General features: G+C 49.0%; 1 protein-coding gene across 1 annotated transcript; it reads left to right on the forward strand.

Moving 5' to 3' along the window:
- Nucleotides 1-7,851: 7,851 nt before the first annotated feature.
- On the forward strand, nucleotides 7,852-15,244 carry AGMAT (agmatinase). Its single transcript, XM_036445973.2, has 7 exons — nucleotides 7,852-8,138; nucleotides 9,344-9,546; nucleotides 10,619-10,667; nucleotides 11,645-11,840; nucleotides 12,565-12,744; nucleotides 14,277-14,361; nucleotides 14,993-15,244. Exons 1-7 carry the CDS (start codon nucleotides 7,891-7,893, stop codon nucleotides 15,064-15,066), a joined length of 1,035 nt encoding a protein of 344 aa, XP_036301866.1. The 5' UTR covers nucleotides 7,852-7,890; the 3' UTR covers nucleotides 15,067-15,244.
- Nucleotides 15,245-17,218: the final 1,974 nt, after the last annotated feature.

Genomic DNA, 17,218 nt, shown 5'->3' on the forward strand with positions numbered 1-17,218 from the left:
TCTGTCAGCAGGAAATGAAAGCTAGGCAAAATGGACATTTCTGGGACTTATTCATGATTATAATTATCCACAAAAATGCACCCTCTAAACAAGCTCATTCACAGGCAGGACAGAACTTTGGGGGGTGATGAACATGATCTAAAAATGGGTTGAACATGATCTAAAATTGTTCACTTAAAACAGGTAAATATTTAAGCTTATCTTGCCGAAATCGGTTTGGCTCAGTGGATAAAGCATCGCCTGCGGACTGAAGGGTCCCGGGTTCAATTTCAGTCAAGGGCATGTGCCTTGGTTGCGGGCACATCCCCAGTAGGGGGTGTGCAGGAGGCGACTGATCAATGTTTCTAGCTCTCTATTCCCTCTCCCTTCCTCTGTGTAAAAATCAATAAAATATATATTTTAAAAAATATTTAAGCTTATCCCAAAGATCTCCAAGACATTTGAAAATGTAAAAGGAAGTTGCCAACCACTGTATTTAGGCTAACCCCAGCTTTGATTTTTTTCAAAAGCCTTTCACGGATTGAAATACAGCCTTGATATTGTAGACCAGTGGTCAGCAAATTCATTAGTCCACAGAGCCAAATATTGACAGGACAATGATTGAAATTTCTTTTGAGAGCCAAATTTTTTAAACTTAAACTTCTTCTAACGCCACTTCTTCAAAATAGACTTGCCAGGCCGTGGTATTTTGTGGAAGAGCCACACTCAAGGGGCCAAAGAGCCGCATGTGGCTCTCGAGCCGCAGTTTGCCGACCACAGTTACAGACCATGGTGGACTTTCACTTTGTCCAACACACATGTATTGCTTTTGTAATCAGAAAAAAACACACCAAAAAACAAGTTCTTAAAAGGAAGATGAAACATTTTAAATTGAAAGAGAGAGAAAATAAAGGGCAATACCAAGAGAGAAAAAAAGTGTCTGTTTGCCCCACCCCCAATGTAGTGGACATGATGTTCGATTAGAAATCAGAAAGCAGGGATTCCAATTCTGTTGTTTGAACTCTGAGCCGAGAGAAATTATTTAGCTGCTGGCCATGGTTCCAGAAACCAGTTGTAAGCAACGAAGTGAACATTTGGAGCCTGAATCTGAAGTGAAGCTCTGAAGCAGTTTTGATAGAAGCTATGGGGATGGTATCAATACAGGGCACTCTTTGTAACCTCTCAGCTACCCAGTAAATGATGACATTATCTATCTCCCAACCAGTCTGGCCAAAGCCTTTGAAAGTAAAACCATCTCTAACTCTGGATCCTGGGCAGGAAGTTACTGTGTAATACACAGTGACATCACTGGCCTGGCACTTCAATGTCCTTTTCGGATATAAATAATCTGTATTATTTATTTTCTAGGAAGGACAAGTGAGATGTAATATATATTGTGTTGAACTCAGAAGGGAATTATGATGTAAAAGCCAGTCATATTAAAACAATACTTTATCATACCACTGGTTTTATTTATATATTGTATCATGAGATCTCTTCTATTTCAAGCATGCATTCTTAACTTTAAGACATGTGCAATGATGTTGAATTGCCTAGCGTGAGTTGGCTCAGAGATGGATTTATCTAAACAACATTTTCCCAAGTGTCCCATGGCTTGCTGTCACTTTAGAACCTGTTTTAAGCTACAGTCCCTTTAGTTATTAATTATTGAAGAATATTCAGTTCTACTAATGACTTGGGTCAGATCTATTTACTCAGAGTGTACCATTTATCATGAATAATCAGCCCTTGCATTTGTCTAATGCCTCTCTCTCTAAGGACAGGTTGATCGTGTACGTTCAGTTGCAGATCATCTCCAGAAAATCAGGGAAGATTAGTTCTTCCAGTCTACACTTTGAAGATGAAGAGGAGGCAAGAGGATGCCAACTAAAAGAAATGCTTAGGAAACTGGCTAGGGCCTGCAAAATCTGAACATTTTCTTCAAGAAAAAATTAAATGGTGCAAAGATTTCATGAGGATAGCCTGCTTGATAATAAAACTAGAGACCCAGTGCACAATTGGCCTGGCCTGTGGGATGGGCTGAAACCAGCTCTCTATCATCCTCTGTGGGGTCCCAGATTACGAGAGGGTGTAGGCCAGGCCCAGGGACCCCACTGGTGCACCACTGGGGCTGGGGAGGAACACAGGAAGTTGGCCAGCCTGGGAGGGATTATGGGAGGGCTCCAGTGTGTTTCTGGCCCTCCTTGCTCAGTCCCAATTGGCCAGACTCAGCAGCAAGCTAACCTATAGGTTGGAGCATCTGCCCCCTGGTGATCAGTGCACGTCATAGCAAGTGATTGAGCTGCCTTAGCATATTATTAGCATACTAATGGCCCGATATATTATACAAAATTCATGCACATGTGGGGGTGTCCCTCAGCCTGGCCTGCATCCTTTCCAACCTGGGACCCTACAGGGATCAGGCCTAAACCGGCAGTTGGGCATCCCCCTTGCAATCTGGTACTGCTGGCTCCTACCTGCTCACCTGCCGGCCTGATTATCCCAAACCACTCTGCTTGCCAGCCTTCTTACCCCTAACTGCTCTCTCCTCCTGGCCTGATCGCCCCTAACCACCACTACCTTGGCCCGCCACCATGGCTTTGTCTGGAAGGACATCCAGAAGGTCTCTAGTCTAATTAGCATATTACCCTTTTGTTAGTATAGATTATGCTCTGATTGAACAGCCGACTGGACACTTAGCATGTTACCCTTTTATTACATAGGATCGTTGAGGTCTCAGGATGAAATCAGTCTGACTAAGCAGCCTAAACTGTGTGGCACCTGATGGAGCTGGAAGGAGCGCTCTTCCCAGTTCCTGAATTCTTTTCTCCATTAGCTGATCAAGCAGAAGTTTCCTGTGCCCCCTCCTGGCTTGACTTTGAAACTGCTTAACATGATACTCTTTCAACTTCACTGGGTGCGCCTTTCCTTAGATAAATCCATGCTCTGCCCTCCTGTTCCCATTTTGCACTAGAGAGAGCCCAAGAGGACCAAGTCCTTGGGTGTCTGGATAAAAGAGGTCAGATTCATCAGGCTCCAGATGTCCATTTGACAGTCTGACCAGAGAGTCTAAACAACCGATCTCATGTCCAAACAGTACACGTTCTTCTTTCCTGTATTCAAAAAGGATGCTATTATTGGGGATAACTCCACGTGAGTGTGTGCAATATCCCCTGAGGCATTGCTGAGGGTGGAAGTTACAGGGAAAAGAAATAGGAGAGTGGAGATTTTTGATAAACGTTGATGAAAGTATTTTGAACACGCTAAAAAATGCCTTTTTTAAAAAAAAATAAAAAATTAAAAAATATATCTTTTTCTTTAGGGCTAGGGAACAAGGAAGGTAAAGGTACATGTCCGGGTCTCGGGCGGTTGGAGTGGAACAAGATCATTCCTGAACTTGTGCGAGCTCAGACTCGCTCCAAGTGCTGACTCTTAGGGAGCCCTTGCATCATGCACGGGGCCAGAGAGGATCCAGGCGGACGGCTCAGATGTACACGGTGATTTCCTCATACTTTGGCGGCCACAGTGTTTTGGCTGAAATAGTGATCTCCCCCAAGCTGCTCTCCACAGCCTCCAGCAGACCTGTTTAATCATTCACTTGCTCATCAAACATTTATTACTTGTGTTTTATTTATTTATTTAAAAATATTTTTTAAAAAAATATATATTTTATTGATTTTGTACAGAGAGGAAGGGAGAGAGATAGAGAGTTAGAAACCTCGATGAGAGAGAGTCATCGATCAGCTGCCTCTTGCACACCCCCTACTGGGGATATGCCCGCAGCCAAGGTACCTGCCCTTGACCAGAATCGAACCCGGGACCCTTCAGTCCCCAAGCTGACGCTCTATCCATTGAGCCAAACCGGTCTCGGCTTATTTAAAAATATTTTTATTTTTTTCAGAGAGGAAGGGAGAGGGTGGGAGAGATAGAAACATCAATGAGAGAGAGAATCATTGATTGGCTGCCCCCTGCAGGCTCCCAAATGAGGATCGAGTCTGCAACCTGGGCATGTGCCCTTGACCGGAATCGAACCTGGGACACTTCAGTCCACAGGTCAACGCTCTATCTTAGGGGTGTCGAACTCAATCAGAGAAGGGGCCAAAATCTAAAATCTAGCCTAAATCGCGGGCTGAATGGTTTACTGAACAGTCATAAACTGTCATTGTGATGGAAATGCAGCGGAGTGCAGTGATGACAGCACGGTGTGGGCCACATTGCAAGGCCTGGCAGGACGGATTTGGCCCGCGGGCCTTGTGTTTGACACATGTGCTCCATCTGCTGAGCCAAACTGGCTAGGGCTATTACTTGTGTTTTTACAAGACACCACACCCAGAGGCTGTCTTAAAGGATGAAGCAGGTGCTGGAACTTACAGTTTACCAGAACGGGGCTCTGGAGCTTTTATTCTGTCTTGGTACACAGAGAAATAATACAGTTTGTATGTCCCACTGAGATAAGCTGGGACAAAAAGTGGGGAGTAACCGAAACCGGTTTGGCTCAGTGGATAGGGCGTTGGCCTGTGGACTGAAGGGTCCCAGGTTCGATTCCAGTCAAAGGCATGTACCTTGGTTGCGGGCACATCCCCAGTGGGGGGTGTGCAAGAGGCAGCTGATCGATGTTTCTAGCTTTCTATCCATCTCTCTTCCTCTCTGTAAAAACTCAATAAAAAATTAAAAAAAAGAGTGGGAAGTAGGTTTGAGGACATTTGTTTTTGTTTTGGTAAAAAAATTAATTACACTTTCTACATATTGTTTAATTATGATCTGAAACATAAAATGAAAGCATTAGAGATAGCATTAAATATTGAGCTTAGCCCAGCCTCTGTGGCTCAGTGGTTGAGCATCGACCTATGAATTAGGAGGTCCTGGCTCAATCCCAGGTCAGGGACAGGTTGTGGGCTTGATCCCCAGGGAGCTTGCAGGAGGGAGTTGATCAATGATTCTCTCTCATCATCGACATTTCTATCTCCCTCTCCCTCTCTCTTCCTCTCTAAGATCAATAAAAATATATTTAAAGAAAAAATGATAACATTTACAAAAGCTAAAATATTTAAAGAAATGTGTTATTTGTCTTTCATTAACAACAATGCAATGGAAATTTCTTTTGACAACATTAATGGACTTTAAATTCAATCAAACTCATGTCAAACGCTTTAAAGTAATAACAGAGCTCTGATTTAAAGCATGTTCCTTCGAGGTTGATATCCCCTTGGTATGTACTGCTATTCACAGTGTATGGCTAGCTGGATTCTGTTCTGATTGGCAATGTCTGCGCCATCTCAGATGTTAACTATTTTCACTCTCATCCTGCCCAGAAGCATTATTGGAGCAGCCATCCTGAAGTTAGCTTGGACATCAGACAAAAATGGATGGAGGAATCTCATCCTTATCTCAGGTAGAACACTGTTACGGTTTTAAGAGAATTTCAGAGTGGTTTTAGCATGGGTTTCAGCTGAACGCTGGGAGTGAGGAGCTGGGAGCTGGGGAGGGAGCATTGCAGGCTGAGGATGAGGCATGAGCAAAGTTAGGGGGGCGAGAGAGAGGGACTGCGGAAGGTGAACAATGGCAGGAGGGACAAGTACAGGAAGATGCATCGTGGGAAACACGATGAGAAAGGTGGGCTGGCTTCAGGCTTCAGGCAGTGTGATCTGGCAGAGAAGTCTGTGATAACAGGGCTGAAACCGGGATAGACTCTAGAGGTGGGAAGGCCTGAACCAGAGTAGCTGCAGAGGGGAGGAGTGGAGGCTTGCGTGCAGGACTGTCGGGACTTACCAGAGGACTGGGCAGAGGCAGGGTCCAGGACACGAAGGTGGAAAGTCCGCTGAGCTTGCAGCCCACCTCAGGTGCTGTCAAAACGCCCAGGTGGGGCTCAGCGGTTGAGTGTTGACCTATAATCCAGGAGGTCACGGTTCAATTCCGGGTCAAGGGCACATACATGCCTGGTTGCAAACAGCCAATCAATGATTCTCTCTCATCTTGACATTTCTCTTTCTCTCTCCCTCTCCCTTTCTAAAACCAATAAAAATATAAAAGACAAAACCAAAAAGCACCCAGGTGGATTGATGATTCTCTTCCGTCATTGATGTTTCTATCTCTTTCTCTCTCTCTCTTTTTTTAAATACATTTTATTGATTTTTTACAGAGAGGAAGGGAAAGAGATAGAGAGCTAGAAATGTCGATGAGAGAGAAACATCGACCAGCTGCCTCTTGCACACCCCCTACCGGGATGTGCCTGCAACCAATGTACATGCCCTTGACTGGAATCGAACCTGGGACTTTTCAGTCCGCAGACCGATGCTCTACCACTGAGCCAAACCGGCTTCGGCGATGTTTCTATCTCTTTCTCTCCTTCTCCCTTCCTCTCTGAAAGAAAAAAGAAGAAAAAGCACCCAGGTGTCGAGTTAGCAAATGGGTGACTGAATGACTGAGATTTGGGCTGAATGACCTGCCTCCAGGTGTAAACTGTCACTGGAGGTGAGATAGGTATAAGGAGAGCAGGGGGCTCAGCTGGCCAAAGAGACTGCCTGAGGGGGATAGAGAGAGGTTGGAGTCATTGTCCCAGAGTGCCTGGCACATAGTAAGCACTCAAATATTAGTGAGAAAAATAAAAGAAAACCCAGGAGTAAGGAAATGCAGGACAAGCGATATGAAACAGAGGTGGAATCTGGGTAGAAACAAGAGATCATTGTATTTGTTCCAGGAAATGGGGACCTACTTCCCAGCAGCCTCTTCCAACCCTGAACGTCCCTGACTGACCCTTAGGAAGCTGCCTGCCCTGCAGAGCGGAGGCCGGTGGGTGGGACTTAATGTGCACCGCCCCCCCCCCCCCCCCCACCGCAAAGGTTACGATAAGATTGCATGAACTCGGGCCTTTCCCATTCCATCTCAACCTCTGAGAGTCAGAAAATATATAAATGCCACCAAGTGGCTGACATCACCATACAAACCACTTCCTTTCCCCCCACAGGACTCCCCCCATCCCCACCCACCGCCCCCAGAGGAAGAGGACTGCAGAGTGGGCTTCGCCTGGGAGACCTTTTTAGAAATTTGTTTAGAAAAGCTCGCTGCTTCCTGAGAATCCCACCTGGACATTATTTTTAAAAAGGCATTTTTATTTGCTCTCGCTTAGAGACAAGTTTCCCTTCAAACTGCTCGGGTTTTAAAAACTAAAACAAACAAACAAACAAACAAAAACCCTAGCTGGTTTGGCTCAGTGGATAGTGTCCGGCTGCGGACTGAAAGGTCCTGGGTTGATTCTGGTCAAGGGCATGTACGTTGGTTGCGGGCACATCCCCAGTGGGGGGATTGCAGGAAGCAGCTGATCAAAGTTTTTCTCTCATGGATGTTTCTAGCTCTCTGTCCCTCTCCCTTCCTCTTTGTGGAAAATCAATAAAATATATTAAAAAACAAAAACACTCTTTCTCTAAAAAATACACAACAAAAACATTCAAACAAAAAAACCCTGGCTGGTTTGGCTCAGTGGATAGAGCATCAACCTGCGGACTGAAGGGTCCCAGGTTCGATTCAGGTCAAGGGCACACGCCTGGGTTGCGGGCTTGATCCCCATTGGGGGACGTGCAGGAGGCAGCCGATCAGTGATTCTCTCTCATCACTGATGTTTCTATCTCTCCTTCCCTCTCCCTTCCTCTCTGAAATCAATAAAGATATATTTAAAAACCAAAACAAACAAAAATAATTTTACTCTAAGCAGAAGAAGCTGCCACGGTCCTGGGGGTGGAGTAGGGGCAGACACTCTGGGCAGGGCCAGTGGGGCGAGCAGGGAGCCCTGGCCCGGCTTCATTCATCAAAGAAGCCAGAGGCCGAAGTCCAGGCCGGGGTGCTGGGGCCCCTCCCCCGCCTCGATCCCGGCGCCCCTGCCCTTTGAGCCGCGGGGCCAGGCTGGCCAGGCGGGGGATGCTGCGGCTGCTGGCGGCCCGCTGTGCCCGGGGCCCGGGAGCCCGCGGGGGGCTCGGCGCCCACTGCCCCCGGCGCCCGGCCTCGGACGCCCCCCGGAACCTGCCCCCCAGCTCGGACGCCGTGGCGCGGCCCGTGGGCGTCTGCTCCATGATGCGGCTGCCGGTGCAGGCCTCCCCCGAGGGGCTGGACGCCGCCTTCGTCGGGGTGCCCCTGGACACGGGCACTTCCAACCGGCCCGGGGCGAGGTAAGCCCCCCCCACCCCCCCAGGACCAGGGACACGTGGCTGGGTAACCGGAGGGCCTCGGTGCCTCTGCTCACCAGGGCCAGGTTGGAATTTCCCTTTTTCTTTATCAAGCATGACTGGCCTCACTGGTAAAGAAAAGGGGGTTCTTCCATGCCGTGACCCGCAGCCTTGCGGGGGTAGAGGCCGGGGTGACGCAGCGCACAGGGGCAGGGTCCATTTGAGCCCGGAGGAAGCTGGTCGCTCCTTCCTAAACCTCCAGGGGTCACCTGCTGCAAGAATTGCTCAGACGAAGGCCCTGGCCGGGTAGCTCAGTTAGCTAAAGCGTGGGGCCTGATAAATCATGGTTGCAGGTTCCATCCCCTGGTCAGGGCACATACAAGTGTCAATCAGCCCTGGCTGGTTTAGCTCAGTGGATACAGCACCGGCCTGTGGACTGAAGGGTCCCAGGTTTGATTCAAGTCAAGAGCACATGTCTGGGGCGCAGGCGTGATCCCCAGTATGAGGCCTGCAAGAGGCAGCCCATCAAAATACATACACCGATGAATGCATAATTAAATAGAACAATGAACTGTTATCTCCTCTCTTTCTCTCTCTCTCATCAATCAATAATAATAATAAAAAGAATTGCTCAAATTAAGTCAATTTTTCTAAATTCAAGTCAGAGATGGTAAAATTCATTTTCCTAATTATTGAGCTTCAGCTATTTCTGATTCAGCTCAGCAGCAATACATCTGACTGCCTGTCTATATGATAAATGCCACTTTATTAAAAGAGTGCAAGGCTCTTTGCTTAGATTATTTCATTTAACTACAACCGTGAGGTGAGGTAAGTGTTGTCATTGCTTTACAGGTTAGGAAGTTATCTAATGCCAGTGAGTAAGTTCGGGGCTCCTAAATCTGTGCCTTTATTTTCTCTCTCTCTTTTTTAAAAAATACCTGTCTTTATTGTTGAGAATATTACATGTCCCCCACCTTTAATCTCTTCAACATGCAGCCTGGAACAGTGATTCTTGATCAGGGTTGTTTGTTTTTTTTTTTCCTCAGGTTTTTTTTTGGCAGAGTCTGGAGGCATTTTGGGGTGCCAGAACGTGCAGGAAGGGGTGCTACTGGCCTCTAGTGGGAACAGACCAGGAATGCTGCTCAACATCCTACAACGCACCAAGATGGGGTTGTAGGATGCTCACAGGGCCTTCCGTCTTCTTCCAGATTTGGACCCCGGCGGATTCGGGAAGAATCAGTGATGCTTCGGACAATCAACCCCAGCACGGGGGCCCTCCCCTTCCAGTCCCTCATGGTTGCAGACCTCGGCGACGTGAATGTCAATCTGTACAACCTGCAGGACAGCTGCCGCCTCATCCAAGAGGCCTTTCAGAAAATCGTGGCTGCTGGCTGTGTGCCCCTGACCTTGGGTAATGGCATCGGCAAGGGCAAGGGCAGCTGGCCGTGCTCAGGGACAGCTTATCCTGTCGTCCAACACAGCTGCTTCTCCAGGGCCGGCCACTGGGAACGCGGGGACAGGAGCTGGGAGCCCGTTATTAATGCATCTTAATCCCCGGGGAGAGGGCATGTCAATGCTGGACTAGTGTGACAGACAGGATTGGATCAGCGGGAGGCATTCGCCTCAGTGCAAAAGTTAAGGGGTCCCCCAAAAGGCAACAGCATTCCTGATTTTCCTTTTTTGCCTCAGGCTCCTCTATGGCTTAGAAAAGCACCGTTACTGGTCCCATCTTTCTTTAAAATTCGTCATGGATTTTTAAATTATTATTATTAATTATTATTATTATTATTTAAAGTATGTTTGTTACAGCTGGGGGCAGTAAAACCAGGAGGGGCTTATGATAGGAAAAGGAACAGGAGAGCCCAGGGGGCTGCTTTGGCTCACTGGAACGCCAGAGAAATGGGGCCTGGGGGACAGGATCAGGGTGGTTTTTCCCACATGAAATTTTGTTTTGTTTAATGTTACTTAAAAGTTACTTGATTACCATATTTTCCGGCATATAAGACGACCCCCTAATTTTTACAGTTAAAACATAGGTTTAGGCCTATATTCGCTGTATAAGACTACCCCCCACTTCAAAGAAAAGACTTACTTTGCCGTCAAGATCTGCAGGTAATTTTTGTGCAATTTTGGTCTTTTGCTCCCAATTTTCGGTTGACTTTTTTTCGTTTCAAAAGTCATCTTATACGTCGGAAAACACGTACTGCGTTTCTCAGCATCCCTTAAATTTTGCATCACCTTCAGTACACAGGCTGATGTTCTATCCACTGAGCCAAACCAGCACTTCTTCTTTTAAATGACAATGTAATTTCAAACACCCAGTGTCCCTTTCCTCTCGGAACAAGACCTTATTTTAGCTGGGCTTGTAGTTCTCCAGTCTAATAGAAAGGGGGCCAGAATCAGACAAGTTGAGGATTGTTCTGGGTAAAGCACAGTCCTCTCCTCTTACCCACGTTCAGATGTTTTCTCTTTTCTCGTCGCAGGTGGAGATCACACAATCACATATCCTATATTGCAGGCCATGGCAAAAAAGTAAGTCCCAGCTCTCTGGGCCCAAGCACGGTTTCAAAATTCAGGAGCTGGGAAATGAGTTGTTTGCTGCCAGAGGGCATCAGGTGACCACGGCTGGCTCAAGTTATTGGGGGTGATTGGGACTTCCCGACCGAGTTGCTGTTGCGGATCAAAATGAAGGTCGGGGCTCCAGGCGTTCCTGTCAGTCACCAGCTGGGAGTCAGGACTATTATTAACACCCGGCCGGCCACCTGCCCTTGGCCTGCGTCTGCTCTGGGATGCACGCTCAGCGCTGGCCTCTGTTTTGGGGAGATGAGCTCCGAACCCCAGTTAACTTGTTTCTGTTTTGCTCAAAGGCCAGTCGTACACATTGACAGGCTCAGGGGTGCTGCTTGTGGAGGAGGGGCCCTTCCCCAGAGAAGCTGGGAGAAGCTGGCTCTCCCAGTAGCAGAAGTCTACCGGGGATTGACTGTGAATTAGCTCCAGAAAGGGACAGATGGGCCACGTTGGTGGCAGCTCCAGAATTCATAGAGGGGAAAGACGTGTGGGTAGAATTCTGACTGGGGGGTGGGCGGGTGCAGGCATTTCTCGAGGCTGTTTGCCTAGCATTGCTTTGGATCGTGTATTTCTTCTGGGTGGCCAGCTGGGCTGATGAAGATGATGGTGAGAGCTGGGGCCAGGCTGCTTCTCCGGGCTACACCTGAGCTCCCCCTTCGTGGTCACCCGCCCAGCTCTCCCCATCTGTGAGCGAGGAACTCCTGGGTGATAGGCAGTGGGTGGCAGCTGAGCCACAGGGCTATTTTGGGCCTGACTTGTCTGCGTGTATTGCTCTGAGATGCTAAGTCATTTGAACACAGAAACCGGTTGCAAGGCCTGGAACTGTTGCCAGGTGCCCCCTCCTGGGCTCTGCGCCCTCACCGGGGTTTGGTGGCCTGGAGGGTGGTTGTGCTGAGTCCCACGGAGGGGGCCTGGCCTCTGAGCTGCCCTGCTGTCACCAGGCATGGCCCTGTGGGGCTGCTGCACGTGGATGCTCACACGGACACGAATGACAAGGCCCTGGGAGAGAAGATCTACCACGGGGCGCCCTTCCGCCGATGCGCGGAGGAGAAACTGCTGGACTGTAAGCGCGTGGTACAGATTGGCATCAGGGGCTCCTCCACGACCCTGGATCCCTACAGATACAGCCGGAACCAGGTGACAGGCTGCGTGCCCTGCCCTCCGGCCCCCGCCCGCACAGGGCCCCCCTCTCCACGGCTCACTCCGAGGCAGCCGTGGATTCCACAGGGCTTTAGTGAGCAAGTTCAGAAAAGGGGAGGACGGCTGCATTGACGCCCGGAGGGTCACGTGCAGAGAGAGGAGCGAGGGTGTGCGTTCTCGAGGCAGAGGAGGCCTATGGCTGGGGTGGGGAGACCAGCAGGGACGAACCGACCCCTGGGGTGAGCTGGGGAGGTCCCCACCCGAGGTGAGGGGACACCTTAGTCCTCTTCACACCACCGGGGCAGAGTGGCTCCCAGGTGAACACTGTCCAGAAGACAGGCCTTTGCATGGGGACTGGGGCTTTTCCTTGTAACAAGACCCCACAGGGAAAGCCCGAGTCCCCATGCGAAGGCCGGTCTTGTGGACAGAGCTGTTGAGGTAGTGCTCGGGGGAGCTGTCCCCAGGGTCTCGCTCTTGCTTTAGCCGAGCTTCTCTCCGATCCCATCTCCGTAGGTCAGCTTGGACTAGGTCAGCTGCCTCCCCCGTCATCGCCCCTCCATGCCTCCCCTGTAACACGGGGCGCTAGTTTCCTCCTCGTGAAGGTTCAGGGTCCCATGGGATGGGCGCGTAGCGCTGAGCGTGGGGCGGGCACAGGGAGATGCCCGGGCAGTGTGCCCTGCAGACGCCTTGACCTGCCCCTCGTCCGTGCCTCCGTCCCCAGGGCTTCCGGGTGGTCCTGGCCGAAGACTGCTGGATGAAGTCCCTGGTCCCTCTGATGGCAGAGGTGAGGCAGCAGATGGGAGGCAAACCCATGTACATCAGCTTCGATATTGACAGCTTGGACCCGGCCTACGCCCCAGGGACAGGGACACCGGAGATTGCTGGCCTCACCCCTAGTCAGGTACGGTGGCTCCGCGGTGACTATTCCTGGGGATGAGGATTTTATGTATATAGGGGTGAGGATTTAATGTCCTGCTTTCCTGGGCCTTGTGGTGAGTCTTCGGGAATTGGGATAGGATTTCCCCCCCTTTTCTTTTTCTTTAAAAAAAAATATTTTATAGATATTTTACAGAGAGGAAGGGAGAGGGATAGGGAGCTAGAAACATCGATGAGAGAGAAACATCGACAAGCTGTCTCCTGCACCCCCCCCCCCCCCCCCTTACTGGGGATGTGCCTGCAACCAAGGTACATGCCCTTGACCGGAATTGAACCCGGGACCCTTCAGTCCGCAGACTGATGCTCTATCCACTGAGCCAAACCGGTTTCAGCTCCCCTTTTCTTACAGTAGTGATGAAAAAAAAATATTGTTGAAAGTATTACATGTATCATACCCTTACCACTCCCGGGATAGGGTTTTAAAATCTGGTACGTCGGCCTTTACTGTTCTCAGGGTTTAAATACTTGACTCCCTGAGAACTGAGTTTTAGCCAAGGCGCTCATTTCTTATCAGGCTATTACAGTCCTTCATTTGCTTTTCCTGCTGCTGGTCCTGCTGTAGTTGGCCCCTGGGAACCGTCCTGTAGTACCCCTCTCACGGACAGTAAGCCTATCATTTTGGGGTTAGAGTTTAAAAAAGTACGCACAGTGGGATTAACCAGCTACCAAGGTAGTTCAGGAGTTTTAGAACTACCCAAGTAATCCCCCAGAGGATGGGCTGAGCACCAAGGCAGGGAGGCAGACTTGGAGCGTGGTTGCAGCCAGGAGGTAAGCTCCAGGGGTGGAGGCCTTGGGCTCACTACCCTGTCCTTGGAGCCTAGTGTAGCGCCTGACACATACATGGTAGGCCCTCGAATTCCTCTTGCGAAGATCGCTGAACTCCAATCCATTGCCTCACGCCCTCTAAGAGAGGATGCTGACAGCTGCCTCTTCAGAGCCCTTTCCCGCCCCCGCCAGAGGTTTCTCACACACAGACCTCCTTCCTCAGGGTCTCGTCCTTCTGGGCTTTGCACCCGCATAACGGAAACTCCTTGAGACAAAGCAATTCTGCCTTCCATCATCTCCTGCCCCCGTCTCCCGGCTGTGACTGACCCGGGTACCTCTCCGTTTGGGAGCCTTTTCCCTCTGCTGCGCTGCCCTTCCCTGCACAGCTGCTGGCCAATCTATTGCGCTAAGTGCTTCCTCCTTGGGGAGGCCCTCCCCGCCTCTTCCGGCTGTTACGTGTTCCTATCCCGGGCTCCGCTTGTTTTTCTTCAAGTCCTCCGTGCGTGCCATTGAAATGATTGGCTTGCTCGTCCCCATCACCACACTGTGGAGCAGGGACTGGGCATTGCTCAGCTGTGATGCCCACCAGGGTGCCTGGCAGTAAATGCTTATGAGGAGAAGCAATGGTTCCGACTCAGAAGGTGGGCACGTGTTGGGAGAAAGCCACGGAGGCCCCCACCGTTTTTTTTTCTTTCGTGGTCAATGATTCCCATGTGGCTTGCTTGTGGACAGGCTCTGGAGATCATCCGGGGCTGTCAAGGCCTGAACGTGGTGGGCTGTGACCTGGTGGAAGTCTCACCGCCGTACGACCCTTTTGGTGAGTAAACCAGACCTGTGATCTGCAGGCTGCGAGTTCAGATTTTATTCATCTAGTGAATAAGTAGCAGGTGGACAGGCCCTTGTGCGTAACTCAGAACCTGCTGAGAACGTCCTACAGTGAAGAAAATAAGCCTGTTATTGCGTGCCTTACAGACACAGCTAATGGGCCCTAACCAAACCCCTGGAGGCAGCTAAGTATTATTAGCTTGCCCACTGGCCAGCAAAAGGCAGGAACGAGCCTGCAGCTTAGTGACGGGGTGGCTCACGACCATCCTACTGATAGTTCAGAAAAGTGAATTCCCAAAGGATAAATAATAGTTACTAATTCATAAAGTGGGGAGTCAGTTGGCTTAGGAGAGAGGGTCAAAGCAGATGCCAGCCTCAGAATTTTAATTTAGAAAACCTTACAGTTAGGCCTACTAGCCTCAGAGGATAGATAATACATACAGTACACGCCATTATTATACGTTTCATTTCTGAGATTAAACAAAGAACCTTCTGCATTTTAAAATCACTATTTCTAAGTGGTTGAAGGCGGGGCCCCGAAAAGGAAGACAGGGCAGAGGGCTGAGCAGTCCTGAGAGGCGTGGTCTGGGAGGTGGTCTTCACGCTGGTGTACTTCTCTGTAGGAAACACGGCCCTCCTGGCGGCCAACCTGCTGTTTGAGATGCTGTGTGTTCTCCCCAAAGTGAGAGTCGTCTGAACCTCGTGCTCGTCAACACGGAACAGATTGCATCCGGGACAAATTCTCAAGCATCTGCCAGTGCTAACGAGTTCGTGCCAATAAAACTTTCTGCTCCAAGTGTCACCGGTGGCTGTAAAATCAGGGCACAGAGCAGAACTGGAATCCAGACAACTAACATTTCCGAGGAGTTTGAATTAACAAAGCAGTAGCACTTGTGCCGATTTCTTCCTTTAATGAAAGGTGATGGAGGATAAAGGGGGAAGGGATGGGGAATTTAGTTCAAAGCTGGAGGAATTCCTCTAAAAATGGGAGGAATTAAATAAAGACTAATTTCGTGCACCAGGCCTCTAGTGCTGAATAAATCTTCTATATTTCCATAGTATCTTCCTTTAAGGCAGGGGTGGGGAACCTCTTTTCTGCCAAGGGCCATCTGTATATTTATAACGTCATTCACTTAGTATCAATTTATGTTGCTATGAAAGAAGCTTGGAGATTTATTGAATCTCGAGTCCAGCCTGCGGATGTCTTGGCAGGGCCAGACCAGATTACTTCTCCGGCCTTCTACAGCCCGGGGGCCGGGAGTTCCCCACCCGGGCTTTGAAAGAAAGTCATGCGAAGATCCTAATAACCTTCCCACTCAAAAGCCCCGGAGGGTACGCGAAAGGCCTTCTAAACCAGCCGACACCAGCTGGCCTCCCAAGAGCCCTCCTCAAGCTGTCACACATTATCCGCTCTTCCAGCAGCCCTCCTCCAGGACGGAGTTCCTGAAGTCTGCGTAGCCAAGTGCTGATCGTAAGCATGTGCTGAGTTACATGCAAACTCCGTTTAGCTGGGAATGGGTCCACGATAAATCATCTCGATGCAGGAGCTACCCGTAATCATCACACGTTAAAATAGTTTATTTCTGTTTCCAGTCGGTCATATTCTTAAAACAAAAATAACATCAACTTTAGTTATGTTCACAATACAAAACAAAAACAACATAAAAAGGACACCATTTGCCAAATAAGTTATTTGTTCCTAAGAGTATCAAAAGTGCAAAATATTCACTTGCTTTTCAGATCTGTCTCAGAAGTCTAATTACAAACGGAACAGATAGAGTCGGCAGTTCTGCACTGCGTTTGCTTTCCGGGGACAGTGGCAGGTGTTTGGATGTGAGCAACATTTCATTTGGGAACAGGTTTTGCATCAGCTTTTAAAGAGTTTTCCTTACCATTTTCTTTTGAGTGTTTGCTTCTAATCCCACTTCCCAAACAAAGCAAATCATCCGAACACATTCAGATCCCATTTCTCTTTATATCAGGAAAACACTTATGTGCTGAATGAGGAAATCAACCTGTTATTTGAAAACCACAACCAAGTTTCGTGGTCAGTGATGGCAGCGAGACCATGGTGCCCAGTGGAAATGAGGGCAGCCTTGCTCTCGGAACCAGCTTAGCTGGGCTGCCCACCTCTGCGTTAGACAAATTGTGCCGACACCTTGGCAAGAAAAATATATTTGGTAAATGGGTGTGTGTTCTACAAAGCCTTTTAGGACCAGTTTTCATCCCTGTCTGCTGAACATGATGTGCAGACTCTATCAACCAGAAAAAGCTACCTCTAAAATCACCCATGTCGCCTTCTGAAGATACGCATTCGAAAACTAGGAAGTTGAGACCGGAACTGGGTCAGTGTGGTTACATACGTTAGGAAGAGAAATGGCGGCATTGGCTGAGCAGACTATGGCTCATACATTTGACACAAAAGCAAATGAATGAATGGAAACAACGTTCAGGAGGAGAGGCGTGGTGGCCAAGGGTGAAGTTCGTTTTAAAGGAAGACTCCCAGGGTCCCCCGGGCAAGACACGGCTGCCTCAGAGAGATGTGGAGGATTGGTGGGCTGAAGTATTTGCCAGGAGTATTTTCAATCCTATTATCTTTCCCTTAGTGAAAATGGAAGGTGCTTTTAATTTTAATGATATAATTTTTAAAAATCCAATCTGGCCAAAACCAGTTTGGCTCAATGGGTAGAGCATTGGCTTGGGGACTGAAGGATCCCAGGTTTGATTCCGGTCAAGGGCATGTACCTTGGTTGCGGGCATATGCCCAGTAGGGGGTGTGCAAGAGGCAGCTGATTGATGATTCTCTCTAATCGATGTTTCTAACTCTGTATCTCTCTCCCTTCCTCTCT

This window comes from Pipistrellus kuhlii, unplaced genomic scaffold (genome assembly GCF_014108245.1).
Source record: "Pipistrellus kuhlii isolate mPipKuh1 unplaced genomic scaffold, mPipKuh1.p scaffold_m20_p_2, whole genome shotgun sequence".
Classification (NCBI taxonomy): domain Eukaryota; kingdom Metazoa; phylum Chordata; class Mammalia; order Chiroptera; family Vespertilionidae; genus Pipistrellus; species Pipistrellus kuhlii.

What these genes read in the sequence shown, in the direction of transcription:
- AGMAT (XM_036445973.2), top strand. Translation starts at nt 7,891, where the DNA reads ATGCTGCGGCTGCTGGCGGCCCGCTGTGCCCGGGGCCCGGGAGCCCGC. An exon ending in CTGTGTGCCCCTGACCTTGG is followed by an intron (nt 9,547 to 10,618) that starts GTAATGGCATCG and finishes TTCTCGTCGCAG; the next exon opens with GTGGAGATCACACAATCACA. An exon ending in CTGGCCTCACCCCTAGTCAG is followed by an intron (nt 12,745 to 14,276) that starts GTACGGTGGCTC and finishes GCTTGTGGACAG; the next exon opens with GCTCTGGAGATCATCCGGGG.